The 17,198-nt window shown below is 42.9% G+C and overlaps 1 protein-coding gene across 1 annotated transcript in view; it reads left to right on the top strand.

Annotated features, from left to right (window-relative positions):
* The window catches only part of sema4f (sema domain, immunoglobulin domain (Ig), transmembrane domain (TM) and short cytoplasmic domain, (semaphorin) 4F), a 54,988-nt gene that overhangs the window by 20,195 nt on the left and 17,595 nt on the right, over positions 1 to 17,198 (top strand). Inside the window, exons 2-3 of the mRNA XM_066718318.1 lie at positions 13,397 to 13,542; positions 15,525 to 15,584. Coding sequence (XP_066574415.1) covers positions 13,397 to 13,542; positions 15,525 to 15,584 — 206 coding nt within the window. The remainder of the gene's footprint in view (positions 1 to 13,396; positions 13,543 to 15,524; positions 15,585 to 17,198) is intronic.

Genomic DNA, 17,198 nt, shown 5'->3' with positions numbered 1-17,198 from the left:
TAATGAGCACAGTGGCCTCCATCATCCGTAAATGGAAGAAGTTTGGAACCACCGGCACTCTTCCTAGAGCTGGCCGCCCGGCCAAACTGAGCGATCGGGGAGAAGGGCCTTAGTCGGGGAGGTGACCAAGAACCCGATGGTCACTCTGACAGAGCTCCAGCGTGTCTCTGCGGAGAGAGGAGAACCTTCCAGAAGAACAACCATCTCTGCAGCACTCCACCAATCAGGCCTGTATAGTAAAGTGGCCAGACGGAAGCCACTCCTCAGTAAAAGGCACATGACAGCCCGCCTGGAGTTTGCCAAAAGGCACCTGAAGGACTCTCGGACCATGAGAAACAAAATTCTCTGGTCTGATGAAACATAGATTGAACTCATGTCTGGAGGAAACCAGGCACCGCTCATCACCTGGCCAGTACCATCCCTACAGTGAAGCATGGTGGTGGCAGCATCATGCCGTGGGGATGTTTTTCAGCGGCAGGAACTGGGAGACTAGTCTGGATCGAGGGAAAGATGAATGCAGCAATGTACAGAGACATCCTTGATGAAAACCTGCTCCAGAGCACTCTGGACCTCAGGCTGGGGCGAAGGTTTATCTTCCAACAGGACAACAACCCTAAGCACACAGCCAAGATAACAAAGGAGTGGCTACAGGACAACTCTGAGAATGTCCTTGAGTGGCCCAGCCAGAGCTCAGACTTGAACCCGATTGAACATCTCTGGAGAGATCTGAAAATGGCTGCACACCGACGCTCCCCATCCAACCTGATGGAGCTTGAGAGGTCCTGCAAAGAAGAATGGGAGAAACTGGCCAAAAATAGGTGTGCCAAGCTTGTAGCATCATACTCAAAAAGACTTGAGGCTGTAATTGGTGCCAAAGGTGCTTCAACAAAGTATCAAGCAAAGGCTGTGAATACTTATGTACGTGTGCTTTTTTTGTTTTTTATTTTTAATAAATTTGCAAAGATTTCAAACGAACTTCTTTCACGTTGTCATTATGGGGTATTGTTTGTAGAATTCTGAGGAAAATAATGAATTTAATCAATTTTGGAATATGGCTGTAACATAACAAAATTTATATATATATAAAGGAAGAAAAAATAAGCACAACTATGTAGATTATATTTTTTGTGTGTGTGGTAAAAAGCACGGTAAAAGTTGTAAAGGCAGTAATTTGAGATATTCACTCATTTGAGATATGTCAGTACAGCAAGATGTTTGCAATACCGTAACAGATGTGCTTTAAGATAAATATCTTGAATCTTTCTTAAAATCACTGACTGAACACTATCTTTAAAAAACAAACAAACAAAAAAAAAACTTTATCAGGTTGTGAAAGAATGTTTTTTGAATAGAAATGTTGTAATGCACTTGAATTCCACCTTGTTACACATTTGTTTCTGTCTTTTTGAAACTGAGCCTTTGTAAACATGAACTCTTTACATCCTATTGGTCATAAATGCACTGTGGCCACTTCCTGACTCCTGCGTTCTTATAGACTGTAAACTGGAGTCTTGCTCTGTCCACAGCTATGGGGAAAAACAGGATCCAAAACAGAAGGATACAAATGTAGAGGAAGTGAGTAAGGAATTTGGAAGCAATAATGAACATTCAGGTACACCGAACCCCAATGTGAGGCCTAGTCCTTGTGATATTACACTACAAGAGTCTGAAAAGGTTCTGGAGCAACTGAAGGAAAAAAGAATGTATCACACAAACTAACGTCCTGTGTGTTTGTACACTCACCTAAAGGATTATTAGGAACACCTGTTCAATTTCTCATTAATGCAATTATCTAACCAACCAATCACATGGCAGTTGCTTCAATGCATTTAGGGGTGTGGTCCTGGTCAAGACAATCTCCTGAACTCCAAACTGAATCTCTGAATGGGAAAGAAAGGTGATTTAAGCAATTTTGAGCGTGGCATGGTTGTTGGTGCCAGACGGGCCGGTCTGAATATTTCACAATCTGCTCAGTTACTGGGATTTTCACGCACAACCATTTCTAGGGTTTACAAAGAATGGTGTGAAAAGGGAAAAACATCCAGTATGCGGCAGTCCTGTGGGCGAAAATGCCTTGTTGATGCTAGAGGTCAGAGGAGAATGGGCCGACTGATTCAAGCTGATAGAAGAGCAACTTTGACTGAAATAACCACTCGTTACAACCGAGGTATGCAGCAAAGCATTTGTGAAGCCACAACACGTACAACCTTGAGGCGGATGGGCTACAACAGCAGAAGACCCCACCGGGTACCACTCATCTCCACTACAAATAGGAAAAAGAGGCTACAATTTGCACAAGCTCACCAAAATTGGACAGTTGAAGACTGGAAAAATGTTGCCTGGTCTGATGAGTCTCGATTTCTGTTGAGACCTTCAGATGGTAGAGTCAGAATTTGGCGTAAACAGAATGAGAACATGGATCCATCATGCCTTGTTACCACTGTGCAGGCTGGTGGTGGTGGTGTAATGGTGTGGGGGATGTTTTCTTGGCACACTTTAGGCCCCTTAGTGCCAATTGGGCATCGTTTAAATGCCACGGCCTACCTGAGCATTGTTTCTGACCATGTCCATCCCTTTATGACCACCATGTACCCATCCTCTGATGGCTACTTCCAGCAGGATAATGCACCATGTCACAAAGGTCGAATCATTTCAAATTGGTTTCTTGAACATGACAATGAGTTCACTGTACTAAACTGGCCCCCACAGTCACCAGATCTCAACCCAATAGAGCATCTTTGGGATGTGGTGGAATGGGAGCTTCATGCCCTGGATGTGCATCCCACAAATCTCCATCAACTGCAAGATGCTATCCTATCAATATGGGCCAACATTTCTAAAGAATGCTTTCAGCACCTTGTTGAATCAATGCCACGTAGAATTAAGGCAGTTCTGAAGGCGAAAGGGGGTCAAACACAGTATTAGTATGGTGTTCCTAATAATCCTTTAGGTGAGTGTATGTACCTGCTGTCATGTTCAGGTAGATTGCCATTCAATAGTCACTGCTGCTGTAGAACACCTATGCTTTTGGACTCTTTATTATTCCAGAACAAAAAGTCCCCGACATTGTAGGCGCAAAAACAATAGTAATTCAATGATGAGTTTCCTTTCACTTGAATGTACTTTTGTAAATAAGATGGAGATGAGAAATGGTCTAAAAATGAAATGGAACAGATTTTGCACACAAGCAAGAAACTTTGAAATCCATCTAGTCAGCTTGTTGGTGCCTTGTATATATTACCACCTTTATTGCTGTGCAAGGAAATGGCTTTACCATGTGCCGTTTCCTCTGCAGCACAGACCGCCATCGAACCGCCCCAATTGACAAGGTGCTCTGATCTCCTGCTGTGCCTGGAGCTCAGTGCCAGAGGCTGTTTTGGGACTCGCAGTTTAATCCTCTCGGGCATGGGTGAATTTAGGGCAACACTGATTAGTGCCTCAAACGCTTTATCACACAGAATGCATGAACCAGTCTTTAGCGCTATAATGGAGAGATAAAGAGCACATAGTGGGAACCTCCTGGTAGTGGGCTTTGAAGAACTCCCCCCTTCTTGTCAATGAAGTGTTTTTATCTGCTGTTCTTTCCTCATCAGGCTAATCCACACTAATCCAGACTCGAGGGAGTTGTTTATAAAGCCTCTGAAATCTATATGAAGAATTCCGCACGAAGCTGAAATGCAAGACAGAGTGCAATTTCAGGTCTGTGATAGGCTTGGGGAGTCTGAGCTGTGATCACTGGCCGGAGAGCGTCTGCTTTGGGGATTTCCCCTATTGTTGAGTGGATTTATCACAGTTTCAGGAAACAAGGCTTTGGTTTGCCCTGTAGGCCTTTTGTCTAAAGCCTGCATAACAAAGGGCTGCTCTTGTGTTTTTTGTATATAATATAAAATATTTAGTGAGTCACTCCCTCTTGCCTCCCCACCCCCCACCACAGATACCCTGTCTGGAGGTGTGAGTCTCAGGAGATGACAGGTAGTATTCAATAGTATAAACAAACAGATGTTACACTGTGTTACTATCAACAGCGCTGCAGAGTATACTACTATGCCCCATCTACCTTCAATGAGGATTCAGAGGAGATAATTGCAGCAGTTATTGATTAGATGATGGTGCTCAAATGGGCATAAGCAGTTTGACTAGGCCTCTCATCACAGCTCTGACAGGTTCCCCCCCATTCCCCATGCCCTGATAGTTAAAGTGTCCCAGGGAACATCTAATCCACCCCTGCCGTCTCCCACAACCCCGGGCTCCAATCCAGCTCAGGCCGTAAGTAAAAGGACTTTAGCGCTTCTCAGTCAGAGGCAGGGGGCTGCTAATTCTCTTGGCCGAAGCCATCTAAGGATTTGCCTCTGTTTATGATGTTCAGCTTGAAAGGGGAGAAGGGCTGGACTGAATAGCAGGGCTGGGCAGTTGAGATCAGGTTTGATAATGACTTTGTCTGTTTGAGGAGCCACAAAGGAACAGAGAGTCTGATATTGTGTGTTGGCATGCAGCCACTACGGAGGTCTTGTTGCCTTTTATGAATGTTTAAAAAACACACACAAGCACAGACACACATTTGTATCCGGCCACGGGCTGCTGCGGCTCTGCTCTGTCATTGAAGGTACTGCGCACCATTGTTCAGCAACAGCTGCATTGTTGGAGCACACAATAGAGACGCACTCCAGTGCCTTTATTCTTCTCTGACCGGTTTACACAGGAGGGGACTCCTCCGGCATTAAAGGCCAGCAAGGCGCAAAGGGCATCTTCATTAAAATACACAGACACCAGGCTGCACCAGCGCTCAGCTCGTTCTTCACCAGATTAGCGCTGAGCTCAGGAAACCGCTTCATCTGCGGGATTATGATAATGTGTGGAAGGCGGACGGACCGTCGAAAGTGAAGAACAAGGAACTTAAAAGTGTGGGGAATGTTAACGCCTGACCAGGAGAAAGAAAAAGAGACCCCCAAGTGTTAAAATCCTCTTTCCTTCTTTTCAATTTGTCTAAATCATCCCTGTTTTTGTGTGGAATTAAAATTCCTTTCAACTTTCTTTCTCTCCATTACAATGGATATGCAGTGAGGATAAAGTAGACGTATCACTTCAAAATAACTTGACGTAAACAGTTAACAACTCATTAACATATATGATTGTTTCTCTCCCCTTTTGTTTTTAAGTAAGCAGAAGAGTTTGAAATCCTCATGATAATTTTGATTGTTAATAGCCAAGTCTTCCTGCTATTATTATTGAGTAAGTGCTGCATTCACTTCAGCTACTTTAATTTAATCCTCTCTGACATCTAAATAAGCTTAAGCTTTTTCTGTGCAGGAGTGGTTGGTTCTGACATTACCAAGAGACAATGGGCTGTCATGGTGCCCATTGTCAGGGGACTCATTGGCTTGGAAACAAGGTTAGCTTTATTATTTAATTAATTTGCTGCCTTGTTAAGTGTTGACACCAGCAGTTGGTAGAATTGATAATGACTGGCCTGTTTCCCCAGTTAAAACAGTGAAAACAAAGCTTTCTGAAGTGAACAATAAGGATCTCTAGTTTCTTTTAAATAATAAGCCTTGTCAGAAAGTGAGAACATAAGAAAGTTTACAAATGAGAGGAGGCCATTCGACCCATCATGCTCATTTGGTGTCCATAACTTAAGTGATCACAGGATCCTACCAGTGATTTTAAATGTTCCCAAATTGTCTCTTCAACCACATCGATAGGGAGTTTGTTCCAGATTGTGACAACTCTCTGTGTGAAGAAGTGTCTCCTGTTTTCTGTTTTGATCATATATCGGCACCAAGTACAATATTTTAATATGGCAGGGCTATGTAATAAGTGGGTGTGACTGTGTGAGGAAGACCCATGGGCCCGCCTCATTGGGTTTAGAATAATAGAGAGAGACAGAGGGAAGCCTAAGGGACAGTAGGTTAGTAAACAGCAGACATATATTAAATTTGTATGCAGCTAAGCTTACTTCGGCTACACTTGTCTAGCAGGATTACGTCTAGATAAACAGCAGCTACAAGAATAGCTATAACAATGTATTTTATTTTGGAAGCACTTTCCTTCTTGCCTCACCAGCCTAGGGCACTTAAATAATTAAAAACTACAGTGTTCAGACTGAAAGGTTAGACCAGTCTTCTATGTTTCTATATGCCAGTCCCAACTCAACACACTGTATCCCTCCTTGTAATGAAATATATTCTTTACAGAAGTTCACTCTGCATTCTAGCTTTATCTGCTTCTGAATGACACACAGCCCTGTGCAGCGAGAGCAGTTGTGTACGTCAGTACTGTGTCTAGCAGTTGTCTTTTCCTTCACTTTCTTACCTTATTTTGAAGGGGTTGCATCAGTGCTGTAAGTCTAGCTTATTCCTCTGGAAATGCAACACAGCACATAGCAAAACATCCAAAAGGCATGAAATATAGCAGTGTCAGATAGCTTGACATTGCACATGACACAGAGGCTCTAGCATGGACTTGTGAAAACATTACACTGTTTTGAATTGTGCTACTGGATAGCTTCATCAAAGAAATGGAGAAAGAATGTGTGTTCGTGTTGCAGAAGCTTCGATTAAGGTCTCTCCGACACTGTGCATAATTAATCCATTCCTATCACCTTTCAGCTGAGTGTGAAGTATCTTCAGAGGGTGTTTCTGCTGGAATGGGTAGTTAATGGTGTTATAATTTTTTCTAGCCAATGACCATCTGTAATGTTGTTTAAGATCCTTCATTATGGTGCATTGAATACGCTGAAAATATTTCCCAAGCAGTATATCTTAAGCAGGACTGATTGGCACATATTTGTCTAGGACTAGGCATTGAACCACACTGCTCCCGTAGTAAAACAGCATTAACAAAACCAAAAGGATGTGTGTAAGAATTTAAAGCACAATGGGGACACAAAGCAGAAGACATGTGAGTGCATTCTGGGCGTCGCTGCTTATAAGAGAGAATGAAGGCTCTTTCAAGCCAAGGAGCCCAAACAATGGAAGGCGTCTTGCACAAGAGACAAAAGGCAGACTAGTGATTGGCAGGTAGATTTCTCTGAGTAATTTGCTGGAAATGCACAGTCCTGTCAATTAGCATAGCAAATAACACCCCGTGCATAAATGAAAATACGTCACTAAACCAGAAATGAAAGTAAGATGGCAGGAGCTGGAAGAGAATTTCCCCCGAACTGGGAACCCCTAATCCTACAAATCTGTGTGCCTTCTCCGAAGTCAAATTGACATTGGCAGTTCCTCGGCACTTGCCAGACTCAATCTCGTAGCCCTTTTTCTGCAAGTTCAGGCAGCTTGGGAGCTCTGTGCGCAGCTCCTTTTTGCAAGCCCAGCTGCTGCCAGCCACTCTGACCGCAGCCATTAGCCCAGAATTGTAAAGGTCAGCTGACAATAAGCTCTTTGCGATTATCCTGCTATCCTGTGTGTTTAACAGGCTTGGACCTTTGAGTTTGACCACATGGGCAGATGACTCGAATTAGTATAAGAACATCAGTAGGGGCAGCATCTGCAGCCACATGTCTGCATCGTGTATAAAAATACACATTTCCCATCTATGAATTTTGATAGAATTTGTGGGGGCAGTTGCTGGGGTTCAGCTTGGAACATTTGATTGCTGACTGCTCTGTTTGCAAACAACACTGCGCTGAGGAAAAAGGGCTTTGCTGCCACAGTGCAGTACCAGCAGGATCACAGAGGACACATCCAACAGTAATGCAGTACACATATAGTGATATAGTTGTAGTACTACACTGCACTATAGTATTAGTGTTAGTTGCTATAGTAGATTAAAAGGTATAAGTGCTATACAATGGGATAGTCATATTTTTGTAGTACTCCATGACTCAGATATGTTGACAACATTTTAATGATTCCAGATCCCATAGTATGCTCCCTTCTCTTTGATTGAATCCTCCTTGTTCATCATAATTAGCTTATCAATAGGAAAATAGTTTTTCGATTCAATACTGAGTTAATATGTTTTAAATAGTTCCTGACCCAGTGTATAAACATGATGTGTTATGTGTGATTAAAACTGTCAACCACATGGCTCCAGTGGAGTTCATGGTGAGATAGTTTCCCTTTTTTAAACTGATGAGCAGTAGTCATTTTAGTAACCATATCATAAGAATCAAGAGCAAGAAGAGGATGTGTTAACCTGTTAGCAGTTTCACTTCTTTTGGCTCTAATTGCAGAGTTACAGATGGGCTCGGTACACACATTATTCATAAGTGAAACACACAACAGACACTGATCCCCTCTAAGTCTGTTCAATGTAACTGAGTAGTAAGAACATAAGTAAGCTTACAATCGAGAGGAGGCCATTCGACCCATCGTGCTCGTTTGGTGTCCATTAATAACTGAGTGATCCAAGGATCCTATCCAGTCTATTTTTAAATGTTCCCAAATGTTCAGCTTCAACCACATCGCTGGGGAGTTTGTTCAGATTGTGACAACTCTCTGTGTGAATGACAACTCTGTGTGAAACAATACAGAGCTAATACAGAGTAATACAGAGCTAGCCTGTGATGATGTACAAAGACAGTGTTCAGAAGTATTTAAATTAAAAAAAAATATATGATATAACAATGGGAGAACGTTTAATTGTATACTATTGCTGGCATGTTTAAACTTTCCCATCTTTCATCCAGTGCGTGACTTTCATGCCCTGACCGTACACCACTGGTCTAAGCTGAGTCTGGGATTTCTACGTCTCGCTCTGAGTGTGAATTAATCTGCCCTCTGAGGGTTAAGGTTATCCCTGTCACTAGTATTCTTGTCATTTGAAGTGCAGGAGATAAGGTTTAAGCTCTGGAGCTATGTGCCCATGTTTTTAAAGACAGCCCAGTGGTCAGGGTGCAGATGGAGGAGCGGCAGGACCAGCTGACAATACAGACTGAGCCGCAGGGGGTTCTTCCTAAAGAGAAGGCATGGGCTCTTTGCAAGGGCATCTTATCACACTCGGGGCGGCTGTCTGAGCCCCGCGCGTTTCAGCTCGTGCCTTTTGTAATGACTGCCTTTAATAATGTGTCACTCGCACACAATGACAGGAGCATCGTGGGGGGCGGCATTTCCATGGCAATAGCATCACTCGAGGGAAGGCTGCTCAGTCACCGTAGACTGGGAAGGGAGGGGGAGGCGTCTGGAGTGAGAGAGTCAGACAGCAAGACTGCAGGGTAGGGAGTAAGCGTCTCACACACGCTCAACACACGAAGGTAGGAAAAGATAAAGATTGCTGTTCAGTGTGTTTGTTAGCAGCTAGCAGCGCGAGTGGTCTGCAGCAAGTCGGTCACAATGTGATATGGTTAAGTGGTTAGTTCAAACAAGTTTCTACATTTCGAACGCACAGGAAATTTAAAGATGTGTGTCTCTGCGTTTCTCAGAATTTATGTGTTCAGGTGAACCACTGAAATGTATATTTATTTTATGTATCTATGGGCTGTTTCAAAGATGCAGATTATCTCTAGTCTGGAACTACCCAGTGTTATTTTAGGTAGAGTAGTCATATACTAATCAAGGTCTGTGAAAGCAGCTTTATATGTTTATCAGATTGAAGGCAAACAATTTGATTTCTACAGGTCTGGAGATGTTGCACTTTGCACATTAAAAGTTTCCTAAAAATCTAACCGTGTGCTATGAAATCCCTTTGGTTACTTAACCCCAAATTAATTAATATGATTTGATCCCTTTCCAAACACTTGCAATCTGGAGCACAATTGTAAACCATTTATAAGAGTACACATGTTCCTTTCAATTTTTAAAGCTTCATAGAAAACAACCTTTTGATTGATCTATTGATAGGATTATTTTAAGACAATTTTCAATGGTGTCATTTAAGAAAAAACAATAACACCAGTGTAACTTAAAAAGTGTATCTTTCATGGCTAAACACCGAAGCAAGTTGTTTTCAGGGACATGTGCCACACAGCTGGGGACAAGAAAATGAACCAAACTGTGTTCACCGTAACACATTTTTTATTAATACACTTGCACATCTTCCCAGTCAACTACAAACAAAGGTCTGTCATGGTGAAAGCTGATCAAATAAAAACCAAATCATCCCTACTGCTTATGTGTAGCTCTCTATTTGAAATTAGATGTATGATATTGAAAGACTGGTGTGTTCCAGAATGCTAAAGATGAGGTTTCTGTCCCTAGTCACCTTGGCATGAAACACTCCTTTTTTACACTCCACTGTCTAAAATGATAGAAAGGTTTTTGCTTTTATTTTTTTTCCATTGTGCGGTAGATTAGAGTGCCTTGATTTTGGTTCCTTGCATTCCTATGGCTTCGTCAGTGTGGAACTCTGTGTAAGAGCCAGTCAGCTAGGGCTCTTCCATTCAGTGTGTCTGTGTTTCTACATGGAAATTAGCATTTGTACTCAAGCTAGTTACCTGCGAATAACAGCCTGTTCACCGGGGCTGTGCTGATTGACTGGTGACCCTCTGCCCAGTTTTCACACACATCAGAAAAGGCAAGCAGTGCTGTCTGTCTCGCCCGAGTCAACAGAGAGTTCTTCCGGTGTGTCACTGTGTCAATTACATCTTAACCTCTCACTCCTTCAAAGACCAAATCAAAAGCAACAGGGCACCGACTGTCATAGTGACTTTTAATACCTTAATCCCAGACCCATAAACCTTAATTAAAAGTGACACGACACAGTACATCAGTAGAAAGGGGATTTTCCGCCACATCAGTGACAGTGATTATGGCTTTTACAGATTTGAATTCTTTCGTTTTCTGGGGGATGCAAGCCTGCACTGTTGTGACTGGTGGCTGGTGGGGGGTTCAGTATAGCAGTGGGATGGAACAAAAGCTCAATCACTCTTATCTTGGGAGTGTGGGATCATTTTTGGTTGTCAGGTTGCCTCTTAGGGGGTTCACTCAGATTCTGATTCTCCTCTCTGGCAGCGTCACTTCATGCTATGTTGCTGCAGATTGTTGAGCATATGTCAAGGGCTGAGGTGGGAAGAATTGATACTGTCTTCACCACAGGTAGCTATATATAGAGAGACAGCACACTGCAATAAACAGTTTTGATGTGGAGATAAATGGACAAAAAACAAAAGCAAAATGGAGCAGACACACTATTTATCTGTCAGCAGTATCTGTTACCTTGGCCTTGGCTGATGTAGAAGCCCTGCATTTATGCCGCAGGTGCGGACGTTATTGACAATGTAGTGGGCTTAAGAGGTTCCCATTTTGATAGGCCAGTGCTCTGTCATCAAAAGTGTGTGAAATGTGCTGAGAGGTTTGAGGAAATGATTGCTTTCCCACTATGATTTTCGCTTACCCTCTTCCAACAAATGTTTCGATAAAAGTGTAAGAAGAGCTTGTGTCACAAAGAGGGAAGACTGGAAACTGATGTTCATGTATAACAAATTAAAGAATGTTTTTTTTAATATTGTTTCTGCTCTTTGTCATATAGACATGCAATCTGCCATTGATTGAATAAGCGAGTGAATTCACACACACTGAGCCCAGCTGAATAAAATACTAACCCTGTAATCCCTCCTCGCCCCAGAGGGCAGGAGCATTGTAGCATTGCTGTGTCACTGTTGTGACTGCACTGTGGACCAAGGCTGAGAGAGAAATGGCTCATGCTGAAGCCTAACAAGAAAAACCCATGAGGGATTCTGGGAAGACCGCATCATCGTTTTGTGCATGATTATTATTGTTCAGAATATAAATAAAAAGCGACTGGCACCCTGTGTCTGCTGAGTTAGGCTCCCGATTACCATGACCCTGAACTGGATGCAGCGGTTATTGAAAATTGATGGATGGGTAAATAAAACAAATGAGAGAGATGGCCTTGAGTAAAGGGAAGTAAGAGTATGTATAAATTCCTAGTTAAAGATTACTGATTCTGTTCTTGTCTAAAAGCAATTTTTTTTAGTAATAGCTCCCTGGACCAAATCTATGGGCGTTCTGGGAAGTGGGAAACATGGGGCAGAGTTTAAGGCAAGCTTCCATTTGTCCTTTGTGACATCTGAGTTTTTTTGTCATGGACTGCCCAGCCAGCTGTTTCGGGTGCCTGCCACAATAGCAGACTGTTTGATATCCTTGGTGAGTGTCATGAATACGGTCGGTGTGCAGAGGACAGTGCTGAGGCTAGCTGTGGGGGCTGAGCAGTCTGGCCTTTGTAGCTCAGTACAGGCCAGCACGGAGTTCTTTAGTGCAGATACAGAGAAGCCTTACTTGATTTGAGCACCACTGATCTGCCCCGACTGATCCAGTGGTCAGACCCGTTTTTCCTGAAGATCTGTTATTGTTATTAACACATGTTGTCATTAGGATAATGAAACTTAATTCTTGTGTTTTGTTTTGCTTAATTCAACATTTGACCTGGTTCCCAGTTTGTTTTTTGTAGTCAGTGTCATGTGAGTATCGGTGGGTATGTTTGTGTACACTTGTTGGAGTAACCATTCATTGTTTTATATCATTCTTCTCTGCCCAGCTCTCCTCATTCCTGCAATGACTCTATGAGTCCTCTGTGATTAACTGTACTGTTCCTGGATACCAACCTTTTTTCCTTATCAACCTTTCTGGTTTTCTTTTGAGCAAATTATTCAATGGCAATAATGTAGAAAATAAGACTCAAGCTAAACAAAATTGTTCTGGCTCTCTGTTTCAGACATGTTTTCAGGGGTGGGTTATGAACATTCTGTATTCAGTGCTGCTTTTTTACAGTTCGTTTGTACAAGCTAAGTCTCTGCTGTAAAACCAGTGAGGGTTGCCAATCATGGTTTGAACGCATTTTGATATGGTGAAAGCTACGATGATCACATTGCCAATTTATAGTTTGCCTGAGTTCATGAGGAAACCTTGCAGAGAGTAGAACTAGTAGCTCTGCAATTCTGTAGGAGAAAATTGTGGAAATGGATCTCACCCTTTCTGATTTCCAGTACAGTTGACCCAGTCAGGGTAACAGTGGTTGGGAAACTGTTCCAACAACAATCTGGTTCAGAAAAAAGCCATAGTGAATTGCTCCCTGTGAAGCGTCAAGGGTCCCTTTGAGGAGAGCTTCATGTTCTTTCATCCCCTGGAATCCAATGAATCCTTTGACTGATAAAGTCTGTTTGATGCCCTGGCCCTCAGCTTTCTGGGTGGCTTCAGCTGGGACTAACACAAAGATACAGACTCCTGCACACAGTCTCAAATGGAAAGTCAGGCAGACACTCGGCACAATCAAACATACACCTTCTGTCACCCTCACATTCTCTAAATGAGCAGACACATTTCTAGCTGTGCCTGTGGGCCATGCCTATTGGCTGTGTCTCTGACCTCAGCACTTGGGGTTTACCTGTAATTGAACTGAGGTGTATCCAGTATAAGCTCTGGCCTCACGAGTCAGATAGATTTGTGAAGGACTTTCCCCAAACCTCCCTTTTTATGTTCCTCTGATTTTGTTACAGGTGTGTCGCTAGAGCGGTTTACTCAGAGTGGCGTTTCCAATTTCAGCACCTTCCTGCTGCACCCTGTCACTGGCATACTGTACCTGGGGGCCCAAGACGCCATCCTGGCTGTCGACACCAAGGACTTGAAGAAACCCCACAAAAAGGTGAGCAGTGATGGGAGACCAGAAGCACGATCTACTGTGTTTTGTCTATCTACCTGTCACTGTTTTTCTGTGCTGCTTGTTTGTTTCATTTCTTAACTCAGAGACGGAAACACTTCAACTGATTTGGTGTTGCTTGTTCATGTCACAATCAGGCAGCCGTCTCAAAAACCTGCTCTGCTCATATTTCTGCTCAGATATGTGATGGTCAGGCTTCCAGTCATCATGGTGGCTTTGTATTTTTTCTAGACCTGTGATCTATGTCAGTGTGGGTTGTGGCAGTGCACAGGCAGCGCTGCGGGGGTAGGTCTTGAGGTGAGGTTTACATGACTGTTCTGTGGCGTGCATAGCCTCATGCAGTCAGACTACAGCAGAAGCTAAATGGATTCATAAGACATTTTAAAATCAATTATCTTGAGTTGGAAGGTCTATATGGGACAATATGGGACAACTAGCTCCAGTGCATGTTTTCTTTTATTGTTACTGTTCACACCTCAATTAGCATTGTCTGGTAGCCATGGAAGCCTTTTCCCAAGTCAACATACATATTGGGTTGAACCACTGAAGGCAAATTTATCCTTAACACATCGATGACCTGTGCTGAATAGGAAATATGCTGTAATCACAGTGACATCGAAACGCACTGGAACAAATGCACCATGCAAAGCAGCTCATGCAAAGCACATGTGCCACATACACCTGACCCATAGACAAAGACTCCTGTGTGTAGTTCAGAACCTGCTTAACTCAGGATTAAGTGGTGATGTCACGCCTCCAGTGCAATTCCAATGTCCGCAGTGAAATATGCCACCTCCTAATGACCCAGAACATTCCATGTTATCAGTGACACGTCAACATTCTTCGTATCCGTCTCCGTATAGCCTACATTAGAAATAAAGCACATGGCATCATACTGCAGGGTTTGCACTTTACACCAGATCTTAGAGGTGTGTGTGTGTGCGCCCAGCATAAGCATGGCCTACGTACATTGAAATAAAAATTAGGCTGACACAGTACAAGCACAATCTTGCACGTGCAGCCAGTGCAGCATGCCTGAGAGGAGTATGAGAGCAGGCCTTGGGGCCAGTCAGAGCAGGACTTTGCTGGATGGAAATCTGGCAGTGCTGAGCTGAGACAGGCATGTGAGTCAGTAGGAGCATTGTGGGAATGGGACAGCAGGAGCCCCTCACCTCTCTCTACACTCATCCTTGAGGCTTTATCAGCTCCTGCACTCCCCCAAAGAATCACTTCCTCTCGCCTCCCACAGCCCATGGGCAGATAACACCGCCTGGAGAGGGAGGCCTCACTGACTCAGTGTCCTCTCGTGAGGGTGTTTGGAAGAGATAGCAGCTCAATAATCTTGTGGATAAGGGCGTCTGCCAATAAATAATAATCTGCCGTCGTTATTTTATATCCCTCTGTCCCTAAAAGTCCTCAACCTGCGTTACTGCCAGTAGACAAGTCAAGTACATATGGTACCGAGCAAGGATCACAGCAGAGAAACACAAGAAATGGTAGTAAGAGCTTAAAGGCCTTGTCAAGACTGAGAGAATGACATTTGAAATCTGCACTAGGAGTTATTGGGGTTCCTAGTGATACAGTGTGCTAATCCCACACATGGCCTGGTGTGTCAGAAAAGAATAAACCCACAAATCCACTGGTGTTAGCTATAGATCCACAGATGGAGGGGTAAAACTTTCCCACACTTTTCTATAAACAAGGACTGCTCCCAGCTATTGTAAATCCAAACCTGCCCCAACCTACCTGTAAGCAAGGGCTACGCCTGGCTCTTGTGTTTTTAGGACAGTGCATATTTCATATTGTCAGTTCCTGGTTTTTCCTCTTCAATATGAAATCTTGAAAACACACTGATTAAATATTCACATGACACCTAATGACTTCGTGCTGTTTTTCTTTTTAGGAGACACACCAAAACTTGTATCTAAATCCTGGTTCTAAATGCACTGCTGTGTTTTTCTGTGTAGATTGACTGGGTGGTACCTGTGGATAAGCAGCAATCCTGTACCAGCAAAGGCAAGACTGAGGTGAGTAGTGGGTATAAGTGTGGGAAGAGACCATGGCCTTACAATTTCAAACAGGACTGACAGCACCCTATCAGAAATGAAAGGACAAGAAGGTTTTACCAGACTTGCCCTATATTGTTGTCATTTCTCTACTGTTAGGCTATCCTCCCAGTGGCAGAAGTATTTATTTAACAAACTAATGGCTTACCTGCATTAGGAGGGTCATCTTGTTTGACAGGTTTTCCCCCTAGTTAAGTTCAAATGTACACAATTGCATAATCTTACCTCAAAGCTAAATTATATTCTCAATTTAAAACCTCTGAAAGCTGCATTACAATTAATAAAGACTGTATATGGATACATACAAATACGTTTTCAGGTGGATTGAGATATAGCATGCTTTCCCTGTTAATGGAGGTTGTATATAACAATGGAGGTGATATATGAAAAAGACACCTTGATCCTAGTGTAGCGGTTCTTGTGCCAATTCTTGTGCCATATTCAATTTCTGTGGTTTTTTTGGCTTGTTTGTCTTGGAACTGTGTATAAATTGCATAGTCACTTCTGATAAAAGTGATGGAATGCTGTTGCATTGCGTGGTTTCATATTTAGAGTAGCAATTTCTTCACCACTCACACCCCACACTCCACACATGGCTCCACACACACACACACACACACACACATACACATGCTGACAGGCACAAAAAGACCCAGGGCAGTGGTCTCTCGCTTGGTGATTATCTTTTCCCTGCTGTCTCTCATCCCTCTGCACCTCCTCAGCATGTTTCATCCCTTGCTTAATGCAGGCACTGAGCTGAGAATAGAGAACATTACTGTAGGCAAGAAAACTATAAAAATTAGACCACACATGTCCAACTAATAACTTGTTTCTAAGGTTCAAACACCATGGAGAGTTGAATCGGCCACTAAGGGGGAGGGTCCCTATGGGGAAGAAAAGATCACATCCATTGGCAATCGACCAATTTAAATTGCCCTCTCCCCGCTGCAGGAATAAATCCATCAGTTTTTATTTCCAAGTAACTTATTTTATCTCAGCATGTTGCATGTGGCTCAATGTGGGCCAGTTTAGAACAACGGTAAAGTAGAGAATCATAAGGAGTCGGATTTAAAGGAAGAGAAACTGCTAAAACAGAAATACAGTCTTGACACAAAGCTGTTTTTAGATGCAGCCCTTAAATAATGACTGTTTCCACTTGCTGTCTGACAGGGGGGCTAAAGTTGGCAATTGCTGCTGCTGTTTCCCCTGCAGGTGCTCTGCTAAACACTTAAACCCCTCACTGTCAGTGCTGTGAACTGGAGCGTAGTGGTTTACCTGGTACAACATTCATTTTCAGCCTCTGTAATTTTTTAAGAAATCAGTTAAAGAAATGCTGTAGTAATTCAGCAATGGTTATCTGATAGTTCTAAAATTCAGAGAGAAAATACTAGTCACGCTGATGTGGGGATGTAGAATGATGCATGGTGTATAGTATATTTATAGAGATCTTTATTTGTATGTGTGTTATACATTGCCTGTAGAAAGTCTACACCCTTTTTTCACATTTTGTTGTGTCAATGCCTCAGAGTTTCATGCATTTAAATGGGGATCACCTTATCTACACACCATACTCCA

The sequence above is a fragment of the Amia ocellicauda genome, chromosome 12, assembly GCF_036373705.1.
Source record: "Amia ocellicauda isolate fAmiCal2 chromosome 12, fAmiCal2.hap1, whole genome shotgun sequence".
In the NCBI taxonomy this organism is placed as follows: domain Eukaryota; kingdom Metazoa; phylum Chordata; class Actinopteri; order Amiiformes; family Amiidae; genus Amia; species Amia ocellicauda.
The sequence above is the reverse complement of the archived record's forward strand: the minus strand, read 5'-3'. Positions and strand labels throughout refer to the sequence as shown.